Raw genomic sequence first — 15495 nt, 5'->3', positions numbered from 1 at the left:
CCATGCAGGTGCCGGAATTTTTTTTTAGAATTTTGATTTTTGCATCTAAACACGGACTAAATCCCTTTCTGGGCTAGTATTATTTTTTAGAGTGCAAGGTCAGATCAGATGTACCCTTTCGAACTGGATGATCAGATCTACCCTGTGACAAAGGAAACGACTAATGTCCTGGCCGATGCCCCACACCGCATTATGCTTCTGCAGGCTCCATCGACCCTGCATCTGCATTGATCTGGTTTTCGCAGGGTGGCGCCCCATGTTGCTCCCTCAGATCCTACACCACAGACAGCGACTTGATCGTCCCAATTCAACCACTGTTCATCTCCGTTTACTTCCGTGCATCTATCTCTGATCTCTCCATACCTTGATGTTGGGACTTGGACCAGTGTTCATCTCTGTCCACCACTGTACAAAAATCCGCATGTCTGATGAAATGGCTGATCCGTCTCTCCATACCCTGATGTTTTGCCAAGCTGCTTTCTGCTCGTCGCGGCCTTGCTGCTGTAGCTACGAGCGTCGTGGACGGGACTTCGGGTGGAATTGGGGATGAGATCAAGATCACTTGTCGTTGGCTCAGTAACTGGTCAAGGCTTCTGAAAAGAAAGCTCTTATTGACCCATGGGTGGAGTAGTTCAGCAAGTCTCTGGAAAAAGCAAGAGGTGATTGCAGCGCTGAAAGGCAAGCAGCAGTTTGCTCACTGCCGCGCCACATGGATGCGGACAAGGCGCATGTGAGTTGTACCAAGTGGCCAAAAGCTTAAACGGGTAAACAAAAAACTCGTAGACGCCTATAAGATTAGATATCAAACATCATCCCCCAAGGGAGAAAAGTATTGCTTAAAGGAAAGAAGGCTGCATCATTAGTAAATTAGTCAGGAAAGCCCATCTTTGATTTGAGACTATCGAATCTATACTATAAAAGTTGAAATAACTAAAACCATTTCTTACCAATACTGTACCTCTCACGGAGGTTTCATTTGTCAGATTCATATGTTTGATGAAAGGGAGTGTTGACCCAATTTTTTGATAGAAGAAAAATGATTCCACTGAAATGCTAATACTTTTTGCACCAATAATTTTCTTAGCCACCTCTTGTACTCATGTATTACTTTTCTTTGGCACACACTTTACTTTGCACATGCATTCACCCATAATTCATGTTATTATTTGTTTTGGAAGGATATAATTGACATTATTATTTTATGGAAGTAAAAGAAAGACACGTACTGGATGGAAAATAAATGACATTGTTGTTTGATGGAAGGAAAATTAAATATGTGTCTATGGCACATACATCTCCACTTGTCAATGGATACAACATAAGGGATTGATGATAAAAAAAAAGCTATTACTAAACCGGCCTGTCATTTTGCTATCTTGATCTATTGCAGGCTACGCATGTGGTGTAGCCAGGGTGCTTTACTGCCTTTAGTTCCTTGCAATTGCAGGGTCAGTGGCCCTCATACCACGCATGCATGTGACGCCCAAATGCTCTCACGAGTCACTGAGGCTGCCTTCACAAAGCACAAAAGTGTCAGCACTAGCCGGTGGTAATTTGGGTCGTTGTTGTACTTATGCGAGTAGAATATCTATATGTTCTTGTCGTCAAGGTATAGAAATGATTCATCACCGCGTCATGATCAGCGTCTCCAACTGTTTTTTTTTAATAAAAAAAATACAGCGTCTCCAACTGTGACGCACTGACGCAGAGATGCTCTGCTATGTTGGGTTTTTTTACTGTCGCATCAGGTCAAACGACTGGCTAACCTTTTGGACTTGTATCAGCAGCTTTGTCAGTTAGAATTGGTGTATTTGGCTTTGAAGTTGAAACTCATTGGAAGCCATAGCTAGAGCGGTAGAGCCCATGAGCTGCCGGCATCGCTGTGCTCGGAACCCTAGCCTCCGGTCACCGCATTCTGTTTCTTTTCCCCCGCGAGATGGAGATGAACTGAAAGCTCTCACGAAAAGTTCAGACTGTCAGGTATCAGGTTCAGGTTTTCATGTTGCATCGTTGCTTCAGCAAACAAAGCACCGGGCCACCGGCACAGCGCTGCAGGCATGCTGCAGAAGAGGAACAGCTATGGGCTTCCATGAATTTGGCGTGGATGGTCGAGCGTTTTGGTGACTGCTAACGTGGATGGGCTGGCACTGCATGCTTCTGCTGACTGACACGCAGGTTGCAAGGCCCATATTATGTGGCCCTGCCGCCTTTAGGCCTCCAAGTGTTTTGGTGCTTTCCTTTCTTCTATCTCGAGCTCAGAAAGCGGGGAAGAGGACGGCAGTCATGGCACCTATAGCAAAATTTGCAGCTACAGACAGCCCTCGCAGCCACGCGCGTACAAGTCATTTTCCTGGACAATAAACGATTAACAATATTTTGTAAATTTAATGGTTCTTGACTTATGATGTGCAGACGCAGGATGCGACGTGACGGTTGACGGATGTGGTGAAGATCAAGTGAAAGATTCATACCGATAAACCAAAAGCGGTGAAGGACGAATGTGAGTAGGCTTGGATTGAGGGACCCGACGAGTCCATAGGGAGTCACAGGCAAATCCGCGTGGTGCACTGAAGAACAAGAGTACATGGACAGATGAAGACGACATTTATCAAGTCAAGCGGGACGAAGGCTTGACGGAGATCGGACACACATCGACATCAAGAAGGTCGCGTGGCACCCAAGTGGATATGGGCGGTTTGAGTGGTTTGGGCCTCAAAGCCACTAGCAGGCAAGTTTTCCGGTTTGGACCTCAAAACCGAGGGTGCGTCTGGTGTGGCCAGATTGCGGATATGGAGGGCACGTGGCGCCATCACGAAGACGAAGCAAAGTCGTTAGATTGTGTGTCCGTCCAATGCTTCTACAAAAGTTGGATTGTATTATCTTATGTGGCGAGTGGAGGGGTATTTTTGTCTTTCGCCAATAGCCTTATATAGATACTAATGGCTAGTTGATGGGAGACCTCTCCAACCCTAATTTCATTTTCCTCTCTATTTTTTTATTTTTGAATTAGAGTTTGTGCTAAGATTTTTTGGGAATATAGTCCTTAACCTTCTCGCGTCCTTCGGACTTAAAGATCGAAGTCTTTTTGCTACGTGATTTTTGTGTTCGCCCTTTCCCATTCACGTGTGTTTTTTCTTTTACATATTTTAAGGTATTTTTTGTGCGATTTTCAATTCGTAAGTTTTACTCTATCTTCTCACGAAATACTTCATGGATCTGTTAGTTCTTGACATCGGCATCTATAGGTCAAGTTTCGTTTCCAATAGTTACGATAGTTATGATTTGAGGGAGCAGGGGTGGATTTGGGCCACGCCTAGTGACCAGTTGTCCGTGGCCTAAATTCCCTTTATTTTTTTTTGACTAAATCCCCTTTATACTTCATATGTTCAATGCGTAGATCTCTTATGTGGAGTTCAAAAAAATTGGATTTTCTCTTTTATGATTTTTTGTGATTTACTGTGATTTTTTTAAAGATTTAGTCAAAATAAAAAATAGAAAAACCACTGCCACCTCACCCTCAAACCGCTCAGGGAGATTATGTAAACGGTTTTGTGAGTCTGAGGAGGCTGGATGAATGGTTTTGTGATCAGGAAGAAAAAGCAGATTCGGCTCAAAGTTGAGGGAGGAAAAAAAAGAATTTTTTTCCTTTTATGAATTGGCACTACTTGTGGCCCATCACTCCATCAAAGAAGGCCCGCGTTCGCATCCCAGTAGCTGCGCGTCCACTCAATCGGCCTGCGTCGTTGCTCGCCTTCTCCTAAGGACATGACTAATAACAGAGCAAGTGCTTGGTTTATATCTAAGAAACAAGAGCCAAACTATACAATAATTAGACTTTTATTTGGCTCTAAATATTTTTTTATTATTATATGATTTCATTCTCTTTCCTCTTCTCCTCACAAAGATTTCTATTGGGATCCACTATTGCCTATGCATCCGTGTCCAGTTTGGTGTTTAACTTAGAGTTAAACTCTCTTCTCTCTCCTCCCTTCTCTCCTTCACGTTATCAAAATTGCTGACTAGTTTGGCTATAAGTTCATTATTGTACCTGCTCTAATGCACGATCCCGACTCTTCTCATCTTCTCTTGCTCACCATTAACACCAAAACTTAAGCTTAGCGATGCTCGCGCAAGCACCAAGCCACCAAGCGGGCAGGCTGCGGCGGCGCGAGCGAATCGAGGAAGCAGGTGGGTGGTGGCGTGTAGATCTAGGGCGGGTTTGGTTAGAGGTCACATTAAAATTATATAAAAAAATAAATATTTGTATGGAGTATTAAATAAAGTTTATTTGTAAAATTTTTTTAAGGATTAGTGTAACTTTTCGAGACGAATTTAATGAACTAAATCATCATGATTGACGACAGTGATGCTACAGTAACCGTCCCTAATCATTTCCTAATCATACGGTTAAAGATCTTATTAGCTACAATACATGCTACAGTACTATAATTATAGAAATTGTTTTATAATTAGACTTCATTTAATATATCTAATTAGTGGTCAAAAAAGCAAAAAAATTTCATGAAATTTTTTTCACCCCTAACCAAACACGGCGCTAGCAGCTCACACGAACGGCCAGCCACTCCTGCAGAGCTGCAACAGAAGCAGAGGAGCACGGCAGATTTGTTTATGGCTCTCCGTCCAAATTAGTAGTACTAGTAGCACATTAGCATTAGCAACTAGCAGGTAGCCAAGCAGAGGATCGTCGATTGTGAAAATTAGTCTGTAGTCAACTTAGGTGTTTTACTTTATTGTCTTACTTAATTCCTTAGTGCTCTTTTTGCCGTGAAGGCCTAAATATGTAACTGTAATATAGATAGTAGAAAAGCAACAAGTTTTAGGGAAGCTACTTTTTCAGTCACTTCCTTTCTTCGCCCTTTTCTGGCTGTGCATGACGAGTTTTCTCTGATTTTTTATACATGAATGGAAGTGCAGCTCAAAGCCTATATTTTCCTGAATGGATGAAGGGTACGCCGCCTTCTGAAATAGTTTCATGTACGTGTTCTTTTCAGAACATATCTACGAAATGAACAGTACATTAAAAATGAAAAGGACCAGTTCTTTTCTGCTATAAACATATCAGAAAGGAGCATAGCGTTTTATTGCAATTGCTCCATAGGAATTGCCTAGAATCCTTTTAGGCTTCTCTAGTATACAAAGGCAGCATCTTCTGCCATACATCAGAGAAGAGAATGGCTTGCAAAGCTTGTAGATACTTTCATTCTTCAATCCTGTACCACAAATAGAAGCACACTTGTAGATACTTTCATTCTTCAGCCTGTATCACTTGTAGACACACGTAGCTACAGAAATTCACCACTATTTTCTTTTGAAAGAAATCGATTGATAGGTTGTAGCTTTTGCATAACCCTGTACTCCAAGCGATCAACATATAAGAAAACACAATACCTCAACTTTGGAATGAAAAAGAATATCCCATACCATATCCAAAATCCAAAAACAATTCTGAAGGACCGAAGCCGGCGACCAGAGGGGGGTGAATGGGAGCCGATCAAAATTTCTTCCGAAATTCAAACCGTCGGCCTATATCCCGAAAAATCACCCAAGCCCTCGAGCGTTCTGGCCAAAATTTGGAATAGCTATGGAAAAGCTAAACCAACACAAAAGGCCTCGAACGAGCGAGCGAAACCACGAAGCAAAACGGAAGCGACTCGGGAAAACTACAGAACAGATCAGCCTGGACCGGTCTGACCGGTGCGCTGGACCGGTCTGACCGGTCTTGCCTACCGATCTGACCGGTGGCACCCAGAAAACCTCCGAAAACTTAGATTCAAACGGTGAATCTCGACCAAACGACCACGAAAACCGATGAAACATGGGGGATTGCTTCGCCCCTACCCCGTGAACATATTCCCAAAAGATCTCGTCCTAAAGATCAACGAATCATGAGAATTATGGGGGAGATCAAAAGGGATTGGGGTTTTCTCAAGAACTCAAGAAATAGAATTCGAACACGCCAGTGATTCCAGAGGGTTTAGGACAGAGTTAGAAGCACGGGAATCACAGCAAAGAACTCATGGACTCCTCGCAATCAAGTGCACCAAAAACGAAATCGAAATTTCATCAAACAAGGCACAAAACAAGGAGATGGATTGATTCAAACCGCCCAGAGGGCACGAGGAGGTTAGTGCCTCCTTTCCCAATCAAATCAACAAGGGTTCTCACACAAACAACATTCAAATCTACCCTAAAAAGATGAACTGAGGAAGAGGAACACAGGGGCGGCGGCCTGGGGAAACAGAGAATTCACGGACACAATACAAAAGCCGCACTTGACCTAACACAAGTGAAGGGGTATTTATACCCGCGGAACCGGTCAGACCGGTACGCTGGACCGGTCAGACCGGTGCCAGGGACCGGTCAGACCGGTTGGCCTGCAGCACCCCCTGTACAACGATCTCATCCGACGGCCGAGATTCTTTTTTCGAAACTAAGTCTTCTCCGCGATGCCGCCGTCTTGATGAAGATCCAGTCCGCGGTTTTGGAGGGTCCGCGAAACCCGGATAGGTGGCCGGTTTTGAGAAAACCGCCAAAACCTCACGCGCGGGGAGATTCCCGCCTCCGCGCCGTGGCCCTAGACGCCGTTCCCGCCTCGGCCTTCTGACGGCCCTAGACGCCGCCTGACGCCCGTCACCTCCTCGCCCGCAGCGAGGCCGTAGACGCCGTCGACGCCCGTCGCCTCCGTCAGTCCCGAGACCGACACCCGTGCCTCCACGACTTGGCGTCTTCGACCGCCGTCCGCCTCCTTGGTTTTGTGGCGCAAACCAAGAAACCCGCTTTCCGTCGCCACTTGCGCCCTCGATCCAGGAGTGGACGCCACAGCTGCCGCCCGGTCCGAGCTCCGGTCCCGGCTGTCCTTCACCGCCGTCCACCGCACGGTCCATCGGCCACAGCACCTCCACGGCAGCTCCCCGTCGACACTCGACGCCCGTGTACCTGCAATCCAAAAGACCAAGCACACGATCACACCGCACGGTTGACAATTCACTCATCACAAGCAGGATAGAGTACTCTTGTTCCTCAAATTCCAGCGATCACACAATAGGACAGCCATTGGTCCTGGCATTCTTCACCATTTTTCTGATCAAATGCAAGAGAGGGATCTGTGCAAGGAATGTCCAAAGGAGGTCCACAGAGTCCAGAATTGTTGCTGTAAATCGATGCATCATTCAGGGTCTGAAGTTGATTCCCAGTGGGTATCTTGCCTGAAAAATGGTTGTTCGAGAGATTCAACGTATTGAGGGATTGCAAATTGCTCATGCTTTGAGGAATGGCTCCTGAAAGTTCATTCAAGGAGAGGTCAAGGGACTCGAGATATCTGAAACTACCAATGTTCTCAGGAATGCTGCATGAAAGATGATTCCTTGACAAGTTGAGAAATCGAAGACCTTTGAGATCGGTTAGCTCTTCAGGGATGCATCGAGATAGTGAATTGCTTGACAAATCGATGCCTGTCACCAGCTCAAGTACTTTGACGAAAATCAGCTCATGTCCCTTCCAGATAAGATCAATTCTATCCTGATAATTGGACCCATGTAGCGATCCTGGATTGAATTTGATTTTCAAATCCTTCATGGAAGTTAAGTTGCCAAACTCCCTTGGTATTACTCCGGTCAAGCTATTGTTGGACAAGTCTAACAACTGAAGTTGCGAAAGCTGCGATAACTCCGATGGAATTTCACCAGTGAAATTGTTTGACCTAAGGCTAAGAATTTTCAGGGTCCGAACACCGCTCCCAATCCACAGAGGAATACCACCAAAGAAACTGTTGCTACCAATATCCAGAGTGACAAGCTTCTGGCACCCCCCAACGACTGATGGAAAGCCTCCGACAAAGCTGTTGCTGGCAAGATGGAGCGACTCAAGGGAGCAGTTGTGGCCGGCCGGGGCTTTGGGGATCTCACCTGAGTAGTTGTTGGACAGGTCCATGAACTGCAAGGCCTGCATCTGCCACCAGCAGTTCGGCAGCTCCCCGGTGAGCTTGTTATTGGACAGGTCCAGTTTCTGCAGCGACAGCAGCCTGCAGAAGGCCGAGCCAGACCTGTTGGAGGAGGCGTAGCGTGCAACTTGAAATAGTTGAGGAGGAAATTGACCAGAGAGTTTATTTTAAGCCAGCCGACTGCCATCGTTTAGGTAAAAGAAAGGGTTAGTCAATATAAGGAAAGAATGCGTCTGTATGGGCTCTTGTGAGCAAAATTCACTAATTTTAATGTTAGATCTCAGTATCTCACATGTCTGTCAAGCTTGAGATGTTTGCTAGGGTATCAGGAATAGATCCATTGAGATTGTTTTGACTCAGTATCCTTGTTAGGAAACAGAGAGTGAAAACATTAATGCGAAGTCATTGAATGTTCATAAAACAAAGGAATAAAGATTCAATACATACAAAAGCTGAAGTTTTGAAAGCCTGCCAAGAGAAGCTGGTATTGGCCCAATCAACAGATTGTCTTCCAAATCTAAGCTGGTAAGACGAGACAGGTTGCCAAACTGCTCTGGTATGACGCCGGTGATGTTGTTACCAGCCAATGACCTACAATATCATTGATTGAAGCACTTAACAAAACCTGGACTGTATGTCAGCATGACATAATAACAATACCATCATTACTTCGAGCAAACAGAAAAAAGGCTTTTTGTCAGAATTTTCATAATCAGTTAACTTACAGAACATTCAAGTACTCGAGCTCTCCAATTCTTGGTGACAGAACTCCAGTAAATCCCCTAGAAGCCAATGTTCTGCGGGAGGGTATCAAGTAAGGTAGAAGAAACTGTATGTCCTATAATAGTATAATATAGCTAAATGATTTGAATATCAACGTATTGCAGATAGCACATGCAAGCGCATCAAAGCTGATAAGTTACATGATCAAGCAAATGCCCCTTGAATCATACTTAGTGATCTCAGAAACATTTAGAGCTTATCGAAATAAATTAAGAAAGAAAATCAATCCCAACTCCTAGTGGAAGGTGATCTATAGTAACTATGTAGAAGTAAACTAAAAAAAGAGTGAAGAGAAACATCTATCAATCACTGCAACTTACACTTGCACAACATTGTTATTATTGTCACAAATAACAGAATTCCAAGTGCATGGGCTAACTTGATTTTGGTTCCAGTCAGAGAGCTGATCGCCAGAAGCATTTAGTTTCAGCTTCATATCATACAAGGCATCACCTAAACAAACAAAAGATATTTCTTTGTTACTTGTTAAAAACTTGCAAATTATGCAGTAACATTGAAAGTGATCTAAAAAAGGTGGAAGTACATAAATAATAGGCAGGTAGGTAAACCTTGACGATTAGATGCTGAGAATGGTAGCATAGAGGCTATAAATAGAATGATGCTGAGCAGCTCCATCTTTCTTCTATTATTTCTTATAGCATCAGAGGAGTTCCTTGCAAAACTTGCCTGGTGACAAGAATACAAGATAATAAGCAAACAAATAATGTTATAAGTTATAACCTTGATGTTCCCTGGCTAACCCAATTAACAAATAAATCAGTATAGTGCGGAGCATAAAGTAAACAAAGATGGAAGGCCCAGGTATGTCAAGTTGTGAAGTACAAAGTGTCAGAGAAGAAAGAGATAAGAGTAGAAGCATTCCCAGCGCACTTGTTTCAACTTAATGTTTCTAGAATTATTGTCCATATATGAGCAGCAAATCATGGAATTATGTTAGGAACCGTCCAATTTAGCCCAAATTATCCAAGACACCATCTAGTCGGCCATCTCGAATAATTTGAATTAAATCCAATAGTCCCTGGAATATGGCTCCTCCCCATATTCCACTAGCACAAACCAGGAACATCACATATGAGCATACATAAGCATTGCTCCGCATCGTTCGTCCATCCACGCGCGAGCCGCGGCCGGCCGTCAGTCCGTCTGCACGGGTGGAGGAGCAGCTATTGGCCCTCGATCTGCTGCTGCCATGAGCCTCAGCGGTGATATTTTCCCTCTCCTCTGCTCGTCTCTTCTCTTCAAATCATTCACATCCTTTTCTGTAGTTTCGTGCTGCTTATTTGGGAGAGAACAGAGGAAGGGATCATCTATCAGATTTGCTACTGCTTTGCTCTCCTGTTCCCCTAATTCAGTAGCAGCATTGGTTCAAATTGGTGGCATATGCCATTACGGCATCATCTCCAAGCTGCTCGTTTCCTAGTAATTACTTCATGATTCCACCATGATATCATCCTTTAATGCCCTTTGTCCTGCTTAGCAGCTATCTGCCCATCATCTCCTATGTCTATCTGCCGGTGGTTATTCGTCCCACCACCATCATTATTTTGTTTCCAAATTGCTGCAGGCTGCTACTTAAATTGGGAGAATTTCTTCATATCCTTGTTCTTTGGGCCTTTCTCCAGGATAGCAGAAACTTGTGCTGGAATGCAGTTTTGTCTTGAACTCAGACAGCAGCATCCATTTGGCCAGGAACAGGAAGTTCAAATGGAGAAGCAACGAGCGACGCGAGAAGACTGTTGCTTTCTGAAACTATTAGTACAGGATACAAGCACATACATCACAAGGGAAACTGCCACCCCTGCAGTAGTTCAGTTCTCCAAGTCCAAGCTAACCCTGAGTTGATCCCAAGATTCTGGACATGAAACCGATGAATTCCCAATTCCCGATATATTAAAGCCCTAATTTTGGTAACCACGAAGCAAGAAATTGGGAAGATATCGAGTAAATAATTAACGAACTAACGGGGTTAATCACTATCGAATTGAACTTACAGAGTGGTTAGTTACGGAGCGTCACGAACGCACACCCAGGCACCGAGAGAGAGAGAGAGAGAGAGAGAGAGAGAGAGAGAGAGAGAGAGAGAGAGAGAGAGAGAGAGAGAGAGAGAGAGAGAGAGAGAGAGAGGCGCATCACTCACCTCCTTCCGGCTGTAGGAATCACCCCGCCTTCCGGCTGTAGGAATCACGACGCGCTGCGGGATTTGCAGCAGGTTCACGACCACCCCGCCTCCCGCATCACCAACCTCCTCCGCCGCCGCGCGTGTGAAGGCGAAGGTGGACTGTGCAGTTGACCTGAGGCGCCGCCCGGGCACCAGCAAGCGCACAGCGGCACGGTGGCACCGCAACGTGGCGGGCGACTCTCCAGTCTCCACTCTCCGGTAAACCGGTGGCTGGGCGGAAGCGGAACCGGGGACCTTGCCGCCCAGACCCCGCATTGAAAGCCATCTCTCTCTCTCTCCACTTCCTACGTGCTACAGGCAATAGATTTATTGGTTCTCCTTTTGCTGTGAAAAAAAGTCGAGCAAGCCCAACCTACTTTTACAAAAGCACCTACTTTCACGTAGTTTATTTTCGGCAGAATAGCCAAAATATTCCTTCAACTACCACTCACGGCTCAATTTCATCACTGAACTATCAAAACATCCACTTTGGTCTTTGAATTATGTAAAACGGATCAATTTCATCCATCTTGTGATGCAGCGGCGGATCTCGCGCATCGGCCATGGAGGAGGGCCCGACGCTACGAAGGACCTTACATAAGTTTGGGTGGGGGTGGGCGGGGGTCGGCCGCTATCGCGAGCTCCGTCGCAGCCGTGTAAGGCACACGCGAGGGAAGAGAGAAGAGATTGGCCGCTGAGAGGAAGAAAATGAGGCTAACAAGTGGGGTCTGCTCGTTAGTGAGAGGGAGAGAGTTGAGTGGGGTCTATTTGTAAGTGTTTAAAAAAGGCACAACCATTTCACAGCACGGGCGGGGAGCTAGTGCGGCGGGCGGGCGGGGAGCTCCTCGGTGGAGACGCGGGCGGAGGCGCGAGCGCGGCAGGTGGAGTCGCGGGCGAACACACTGTGGGACCGAGTGCAGCGTAGCGGAGGCCCGCTATTCCGCTGGATTTGGTGGACACAAGCCCGTAGCGGATGCTGTACCGGACGCTGGTACATCATCCAAAACGCTATTCGCGTCCTGCTGGTAGCATGTCCTCGTGCGGACAGTGTCAGACCCGGGGCAGCGGGACTGCTTATAGGTATTGAATGATCTAGAGTAAGGGATAGTGCATGGATGTATCTTATCTCTCTTGTAACTACCCGAATAGGCCTAGAACTAGCTGCAATACAAGAGAACTATTCGACCATGTTGTAGTAGGACTCCAATGCACCAAGTGCCCAACTACTTAAACGGGCAAAAACTTGTAGACGCCTACTCTTTCGGTCCTACAAAGACTATTTATATAGAAAAGTTCAGATATATTACTAGTACTGAAAAATGATCATATTACCTCTAATTAGTTGTAGTAGTTGTGATTGAAAACCACGCTGTTTATTTGGTTCCCTAGATTTTCAATAAATACAAATGCATTGGAACCAGAAAATTAAACTTGATTAAGCATTTGATTGCCTCCATAGCTTTCCCTACGCAATTATTTCTTAGTATTTGATATCACTTTAATTAGATAGACTTTACTACAATATAAATAAACAGTCTATGTGAGATAAAATTTGAAGGCTAACGAACCGTTTTTTTGTAGGACGGAGGGAGTATGAGATTAGAGATCAAACACCAATCCTACGGACACGAGGGAGAGAAGTGACCCTCAAAGGGAAAGAAGGCTGCATCATTAGTAAATTAGTCGGGAAAGCCAATCATTGGTACGCTGATAAGTTTATCAAATCAACTGACAAGTTTAGCATATTAAGCATCAAAATTATGGCCTACAGGATACAAACACTATAACTGTAAAGCAAAAACATCCTACCCGCCACCAAAATATTTAGGATTCATCAAAATAAAAAGGGAAGGAGAAGGGATATAAATTTATAAAATAAAATGATAATTGCACTAGATTGGATCTAGTTTAAAAAATCCACGAGTTTACAGGTTCGGATATTGTAGGAACAAACTCATACTCATAAATCCAACGGAGAGGATTGTATGTCTATTAATAAATCCACGGATCTAAAAATTGACTCAAACCCGTACATTAATAGAGTAAAAATCTATTAAATTTCGAGTACTCGTTGTCATCCCTACTAGTTTCTGCCTTTCAGAGCCTCGGCTCACCGCTTTCTGTTTTTTTTTTTCCCCTTCCCGAGATGGAGTTGAAGGAGTTGAACTTGAAAGCTCTCACGGAAAGTTCAGACTGTCAGGTATCATGTTCATGTTGCATCGTTGCTTCAGCCTTCAGCAAACAAAGCACCGGGCCACGGGCACAGCGCTGCAGGCAGGCTGCAGAAGAGTAACAGCTATGGGCTTCCGTGAATTTGGCGTGGTGCTCTGCTGGGCTGTGGAAAACGTAGGCCGAGCGTATTTTGGATGGGCTGGCGCTTGCTGCTGCTGAGTGCAGGTTGGAGGGGCCCCATATTCTGTGGCCCTACCGCCCCCTTTTAGGCCTCCAAGCCCATATTGTTTTGGTGCCTTCTTTTCTTCCATCTCGAGCCCAGAAGAGCGCGGAGGCGAGGACGGCATCTAGCAAAATTTGCAGCAAAAGTCAGTTCGTTGGTAGTTGGGCTGGGCCTCTTCCCGTGCGTGTATATAATAATTACGGTATTTAGGTATATATATTTATTAAAAACAATGTAGGTAAGACAAATTTATTGCTTCATTATTTTTGCATAGATGTCATGGTTTGCAGCCAGTTGTTACCCTTGGTATATATTTTTAATATTCTATTATCATGACGCTATCATTTAAGTAGTATATTTTTTATATATTGAAATGTGTTTATGATTTTTTTTGCTATATTTATTATGGTAAAGGAGGGGTAAAATTATTTATTAGAGAGGACAGAGCATAATTAGCCAGAAGCTTAAAGTATTTGCAAAATAAGGAGATTTGGACTTTTAATTATGTGGCAATTAATAGACGTGATGGTATTTCTAAGAAAGTAGTGGTTATACTAAAATATGTCGTGTTACTGTGGAGGTAGTACGAGAATCCATAAAAGGTGGTAAGATATTATATTTTTTTAGCAAAATAGGATCGTATGCTGAACGAATTATGGAAACATTTTGAATTTACAATTTTGTTGTGTAGCTAAGTTTTAGATTTTGATATTTTAAGCATTTTTGTAGAAGTGCCTTGATTTTCAAATTGTACTATATAAAGAAGCTGTATATTTGAAATTCTGAACAACTTTTGTATTGAATATTTTTTTAACTTGAAGATATTTTTGTGTCCAAAATGTGGGTAAAACAAAACATATGTAAGCATTTGTGCAAACTAATTGTGAAAGCGTTATGAATTTTAAAATTTGATCTACACTAAAGTTGTAGTTTCCAATTTTTTTGATTAATTTATATTGAAGAACTTTTGATATTAACGTGTTTTGGTGTTCAAATTGTACATATAATGTTGCTCGTGAAGAAGTAACGAATGATGACTTGAAGACGTGTTAGTTTGGGTTCACTGTTGCCGAACCAGAAAAACTTTGGGTGCAAGCTAGCTTCTCCTCAACTTATTGGCGGCCAGACGGCCGAATTGGGTGTATGTCGCAGTGCTAATAGGGACGGCAGCAACATTTTGGTAAGGATCAAATACTCTGATGATGAAGATAAAAAAAAAGTTTCATGCTCCTTGAAGAAGATTATATATTAGGTTGATGTGGAACCAATATAGCGAATTCAGATGAGGCAATGCGGATTTTTGACCTGGTGCTTCCGTTGTGGAGGAATCGTTGAGAGTTGATGGAGAGCTGATCAGTAAGCAACTCCCTATATTATGGTCTTTCTAGTACATAATTTCTGCTATGCACGCAGATATAAACTATGTGTAGATTCGTAATAAAAACTATATCTAAAAAGCTAAAACGACCTATATAATTTTGAAAGAATAGAGTAGAAAAAAATGCAGGACACAAACTCAAAGTGGTGAAGCCAACCTAAGGCAAACGATAAATGAACAAGAAAAATATTTTTTTTCTAGTCATTGTTACCGTGAAAATGTGCCCTTTGTTTGACAAGCTAAACAGGCGAATAACTACCTTGTGCACTATTGTATTAACATATAGTAATAGCTGACCATATCATATAGTCATTGAGACCATGTTGTGCTTGAGAAAGCCACATTGATCAATCATAAAGTGGTTAATAATGTATTGATAATTATAAAGCTTGCTAAAATGAAAAACCATAGTCACACTGCAAAGGATAAACTAAGTAGTTTTGTAGCTCAAATGCATTCTGTGATGAATGCATGGGATAGGTCCAAAAGGGATTTCGGTTGGAATACAAAGATCTATACAATTTAAAGTAAATATTGGTAAATATTGCCATTACTTTCCCAACATTGACTATTGATTGTGATTTAAGAAGCAAACATATGCACTACAGGTTAGTCTAATATTTGCGTGATAATAAGAAGAGACCGTGACTAGCATCAATATCTCAGACGTGAATCCTACCTTGTCCTCATCTGGGGCACCCTGCACTTGCCACAGCTCCGAGACATGACCGGGCATCAATATCTCCGGAAAGGTATTCCAATCCTGATGATGAAGATGATGGTATCCTTCCTTTATTCCC

The 15495-nt window shown here is 43.5% G+C and overlaps 2 protein-coding genes across 2 annotated transcripts; both read right to left on the bottom strand.

Annotated features, from left to right (window-relative positions):
- Positions 1-5016: 5016 nt before the first annotated feature.
- LOC120669452 (receptor-like protein EIX2) lies at positions 5017-8127 on the bottom strand (the record flags this gene model as incomplete). Its single annotated transcript, XM_039949199.1, has 2 exons — positions 5017-5467; positions 7050-8127. Coding segments are annotated over 2 exons (1242 nt in total), but the record flags the coding sequence as incomplete, so codon positions are not given.
- LOC120671571 (LRR receptor kinase SERK2-like) lies at positions 7988-11213 on the bottom strand. The gene is made up of 7 exons (XM_039951945.1): positions 10902-11213; positions 9313-9430; positions 9064-9196; positions 8686-8757; positions 8408-8551; positions 8253-8324; positions 7988-8140 (listed from the first exon to the last, which is right to left on the bottom strand). The coding sequence occupies exons 1-7, from the start codon at positions 11196-11198 to the stop codon at positions 8128-8130; spliced, it is 849 nt and encodes a 282-aa protein (XP_039807879.1). The 5' UTR covers positions 11199-11213; the 3' UTR covers positions 7988-8127.
- Positions 11214-15495: the final 4282 nt, after the last annotated feature.

This window comes from Panicum virgatum, chromosome 4N (assembly GCF_016808335.1).
Source record: "Panicum virgatum strain AP13 chromosome 4N, P.virgatum_v5, whole genome shotgun sequence".
Taxonomy (NCBI): Eukaryota; Viridiplantae; Streptophyta; class Magnoliopsida; order Poales; family Poaceae; genus Panicum; species Panicum virgatum.
This window is presented reverse-complemented; position numbering and strand designations above follow the sequence as displayed.